At 62.0% G+C, this 5012-nt stretch overlaps 1 protein-coding gene across 4 annotated transcripts in view; it reads right to left on the bottom strand.

Moving 5' to 3' along the window:
• AGAP3 (ArfGAP with GTPase domain, ankyrin repeat and PH domain 3) overlaps nt 1–5012 on the bottom strand; it is a 116583-nt gene that overhangs the window by 49569 nt on the left and 62002 nt on the right. For 3 of the 4 annotated variants that reach the window (XM_015617822.1, XM_015617821.2, XM_033519879.1), the window contains exon 9: nt 1238–1330. In XM_015617822.1, the coding sequence (XP_015473308.1) occupies nt 1238–1330 (93 nt within the window). Of the gene's footprint in view, nt 1–1237; nt 1331–2633; nt 2755–5012 lie in introns of those variants that run through there. The other variant, XM_015617823.1, reaches the window with a different exon arrangement.

Raw genomic sequence — 5012 nt, 5'->3', positions numbered from 1 at the left:
CCCTGTGCTGCAGAGCAGGGCATGGCCCAGCACGTAGCTGGGCTGCCTCTTCCTGCTGGGGCTGTGCCAAACTTGGGCCCCCATGTGTGAGATGCCACAGTCCCCACCCTGCCATTGCTTCTCCTGTCGTTGTTCCCTCTGCCCCAGAGCTGACCCTCCCAACCTGCCTTCCCAACACCACCCTCCTTCCAGCACAGTCCCCTGCCCGGGCACCAACAGCCCTGCACAAACCTGCCCCAGGATTAGTCCATGGGCAGGGAAGGGCAGGAGCTTTGGCAGCTCCAGCAGTGAGCAGGGTCTTTCTCTTCTGACCCACCACTCCACTCCTCAGCTAGCCTGGCCCCACTGAGTCCTGCCCTATGGATTCTCAGCATGGAATTGTACCAGACAGCCAGAACCTGGTGGGGATGTAGACTCCACTCTCCTGCCTCATGTCCCAGCACTCCTGCAATGCTGAGACACAACTGGCCCTGTGCAACTCGGCAGTGTTGGGGGGCACACGGGGCACAGAGGGCCCAGCAGAGGGTAAATGGATCCACAACGGGGGCACAACGTGCAAGGCAGGAGCACAAGCAGGCACTGCCAGATCAGTCTCTGCGGTAATGCAAGGAAATCCTGATGGAAACACCATCCAGGCAATCCTCACCACTTGGCTCGCTTGGACATCACCCGGCACTGCTTGCCAGTGACTGACACAGGGGCAGACAACACTCCGGCTTGGATCCACACAGTTCAAGCTTCCCTGGAAGCCAAGAGGCAGGAGCAGAATGCACTGATGCTGGAGGAAGCAGTGCCTCCCTTGGGTTCCAGCGGCTCACAGTGTGGGCACTGTGTTCACAGCTTTTCACAGTAGCCCATGCAGAGGGGACCCCCCTTCATGTCCTGCTAGGAGCAGGAGTAGGAGAGGAGAGGAAAGGGAGAGGAGCAGGGAAGGAGCAGAGAGAGGCTGCGGCGGGCGGGGGCTGCAGCGGGCGTGGGGCATGGATGCCATCTGCTGGAACCGCTCTGCAGCCGCTGCCGCAGCCCCTAGCACCACCCTGCCACAGCCCCCAGCAGAGCCCCCCACCCAGCCAGGGCACAGGGTCCACACCAGCACCCCCAGCCCCTCGCTCGCTGCTGGAGCTGCGGGCGTGCAGCCCCTCGGAGCACGGGGGCACCAGCCGGCCCCCAGCGGGGCTGCCCCAGCCCACGGGCCCCAGCCCCTGCTCTCGCAGCGGGGCCAGGGGGAGCTCCGAACCTGCTTCATGGGAATGGCCCGCCCGCTGCCAATACTGTCCGCTTTACACTCCGGCACCTTCTTGTCGCGCTCCGGGTCCGCGCCCTTCCGAGACTGGAAGAGAAGAGACACAGGTGCGTTAGAGCCGGGCACAGCAGACCCAAACGCACGGTCCCCTGTCCCCAGCAGGCTCCAGAGCAGCCTGCTCTCCCCCAGGCCAGCTCTCCCAGCGCACAGCGCAGCCGGGCCCTCGCCCGGCCCCTCTAGGGCCACTCGGGTTAGGGTCAGGGTTACTCCAGCCCAGCCCCCCAGCAAGCTCTCCTCTCCCCCCTCGGCAAGCAGAGCTGTCCTCCTCCTGGCAGAGCGGGGCTATGTGGGCCCCCCCTCCCGTGGGGCACACAGGACCATGGCGACAGACAGAAATGGCATGGGATGCAGGTGGAGCATGGATGGAAGCAGGAGAGGCTCAGGCAGTGAAGGAACTCACACCTCTACTAATCCAACAGATTTATTCTGGTAACACACTTGCACCATACAAAGTAGCACAGGTCACCGGGCAAAGATACCAGCCCCTTACAAAAGAGCATGGACAATAAATATCTACCACACGTCTAGAGCGGCGAGAGCGGGACCCACCAGCACCCGAGGGCCGCAGGGAGAGCAAACTCCGATAAATACAATATGAAATTTACAGTCTGTTGAGCAGAACTCATTCAAAGTGCTTAGGACAGAGGGAAATACCAAGTCATACATGGCATGGAGCACAACCAATACATTCAGAATCACAACAATGGCAGGAGGCAGCGGCAGCGTCTCTCTGGAGCGTCCTACACACCCCCTCAGTCCAGGAGGGCCCCGTGTGCTTTGGATCAGAAAGGGACACGAGCCCCGCGCGCCTGGGACACCGATTCACCAGATTATGGGCCCAGAACCAAACAAAGAGATCGAAAGAGAAGAAAACTAAAGAGACACAGATGGCTGCTTGGCTGCGAGGAGAAGAGGAGGAGGAGCAGGAGTCCATGCAGGCTGCAGAGGTGCAGGAGGGAAGAAGGAGCGGAGCGCTAGCGGCAGGCGCTGCGGCGGCTCCCGCAGGCAGCAGCAAAGCGTCTTTTGGCCCATCCAGCTCCATGCGCGGCTGTCGCCCGGTCCCGGTGCGTCTGCAGGTCTTCCCGTCCCAGGAGGGTCGTCCGCCTGGCATCCCCGAGAAAGGGCAGTGCCTAGACAGCATCCAGCAGGCCCAGAAATGTCCCAGCTTAAAGTGCAGGCGCAGGCCGTCTCAGCGCTTCCTAGACTTTACATTGGGGGGATTTAAAAGGCTCCTGCGTGTCTCCGAGGGGGGGACCCATGCTGGCTGGAGGGCGGGCGAGCCTCTAATCTTAGATCAATCCCAGTGCCCATCCCTTATCCGGCCCTGGAGAGGCAATGAAAAGTGAGAGAATTTGTACAGAGGTGCCATGTGTAACCACCTGGATCTTCTAATTTGGAAGGAGTTGGAAAGGCCTTTTTGTTGATGAAAAGTTGGAAACAGTGGCACATATCTGCAAATATCGAAAGAATAAAGAGTTTGGCAAGTTATACTCAGAACACGGACACGAGTCTGTCAGTGATGGGTGCCAGTGGACAGCACGGACAGGCCACGGAGTGGGCGCCGGCGGCAGCAGCAGTCGGGGCTGGGGTCAGGAGTGGGCGGGCGCCTCGAGGCGCGGGTGGGCGCAGAGTTTGTCTCCACCTGGAGCTCTGGGGCACGCAGACCCCCCAGGGGGGAATGCGATCCACTGGGGAGTGGGAGGGGAGCAGGAGAGGAGCTAGAGCAGGAGAGAGGAGAAGGAAAGTAGAAGGAGAGAAGGAGAAGAGTAGAAGAGGAGAGGAGAAGGAAGAAGAGGAGGAAAACAGGGAGGAGGGGGAGGAAAGGAGAAGGAGGAGAGGAAAAGAGGAGCAAAGGAGCAAACGTAGCTCGGGACCGGGGCTGCAGCGGCTCCCAGAGCCGGGCTGAGCACTGTACCTCAGAAAGGCCTGTGCCCACCTGGGGACCCCACGAGGATGAAGGCTGCTGGCTACACCTGTGCTGCCTGCCTGGGTAAAGCTAATGGCAGAAAACAGCCTGCCCTTTCCTTCGCTTCCCTTCCCGCCCTGCCTGGTCCTGTCCCGCTGTGGGAGGTGTCAGGAGCTGCTGCTGCTGCCACGACCAGATGGGTGAAGACGTCAACGTGAGCCATGGATGTGCACCAGCACACGAGCAAGCAGGTGAGGTGAGCCCCAGCCCCGCGGCGAGTGAGCGCGCGCTGCCGAGCACAGGTGAGCCCGCGGCGCAGAGCAAGCGTGAGCCCGGGATGAGCGAGCACGTGAGAGCCCTACACGCACGATGGAGCCCACAGCGAACAAGCGCAAGCCGCGCAGCAAGCCGCCCTCTCCCCCCCAAGCGCGTGCCCACCCCAGTGAGCGAGCACGGGGCTCCAGAGAGCGTGAACATGAGCCGGCGGCGAGTCCAGAGGCGGCGGCGCGCAGCCAGCAGGATGGGTGGTGGTGGCACAGCACGAGGCACAGGACGGCGGGGCCGAGCGGCCGCCAGCGCCGCGTGCAGTGGGAGCACGGCCACGGGACAGCTACGGGACATTCCAGAGGCTGTGAGCACACCGAGGGCAAGGCAGCGAGGGAACGACCATGCGCTGGCAGCGGTGACCTGCTGCGAGGGACAGCGTGTGCCGGCAGGACGGACGGGGTGAGCGTGGGCATGGGGCGTGCACAGAGAGCCGGGGCTGCACCAGATGCAGCCGGGGGAACGTACAGAGCATTCGGGAGGTGAGCGCAGAAGCTTCCAGGGTATTGGAAGCCAGGGGAGATGGGCACATTCCCGGCACAAAGGAGCGGGGAATCTGGGATGCCAATGGTGCGGTGAGAGGAATGGGGCACAGGACACCGAATTTGTGTGGTCTGGGCTCAGAGCAGTAGCGGCTGGTCACGAGGCTGACACGGCACAACAGGTACAAAGGCTTTGTGGTGCCGGTTCCACAAACAGCAGACACAGTGTGCTGAGCAATGGTGGCTGGAAAGCACATTAAGATGGGGAGAGGAGCAAGGCTAGAGTCTGCACATGTACACAGGGAACAGAGGCTACACCTGCACTAGACACGGGACTGGGACACGTGTGCGCTCACAGCGAGGGGACACTCATGGCTGTGCTCAGAGCAAGGGTGAGTGTGAGGGCAGGACTGTGCACACCGCGTGGACAGCGTGTGCATGGTGTGAGAGCGTGCAGAGAGGCAGGCTGCAAGGCAACCAGCACAGCTGAGGGCTGCAAATGCACCCTGCTCCACCTGGGGCCCACAGCTTTACTGCTTCCTCTCTGTCTCCCCTCCCTCCTCACCCACAGCAGCTCCCACGTGTGCTGCTCAAGTCACACAGGATTCAGGAACGGGAGTGAGTGGGGCCCCATGCCAGGTGCTGAGCTCTGCACAGCACCACTGGGCACAGCATCACCGGCACCAAACAGGAGGCCAAGTGACCAGGGGCTCTGTGCCACGCTCAGGGTATGAGCCCCAGGGAGAAGATGAGCAGACTCACTGGTGCTGTGCTCCCTGTAAAGAGCAGGAGCTCACACACACTACACACCCACACGAGTGCACCCTTGCACACTCATGTGTGTGAGGAATGTCCTGCTCCCCGACGCTCCCCGTGCACGCACACCCTGCCTGAGGCAGCCTGCAGCCCCACGGGCCCTGCACACACAGGGTCCATCCCACGCGCACACATCCTGCATCCCCTGCCCTCCTGCATCCCCTGCATTCCTGCATCCCCT

This window comes from Parus major, chromosome 2 (genome assembly GCF_001522545.3).
Source record: "Parus major isolate Abel chromosome 2, Parus_major1.1, whole genome shotgun sequence".
Lineage (NCBI taxonomy): Eukaryota > Metazoa > Chordata > Aves > Passeriformes > Paridae > Parus > Parus major.
The sequence above is the reverse complement of the archived record's forward strand: the minus strand, read 5'-3'. Positions and strand labels throughout refer to the sequence as shown.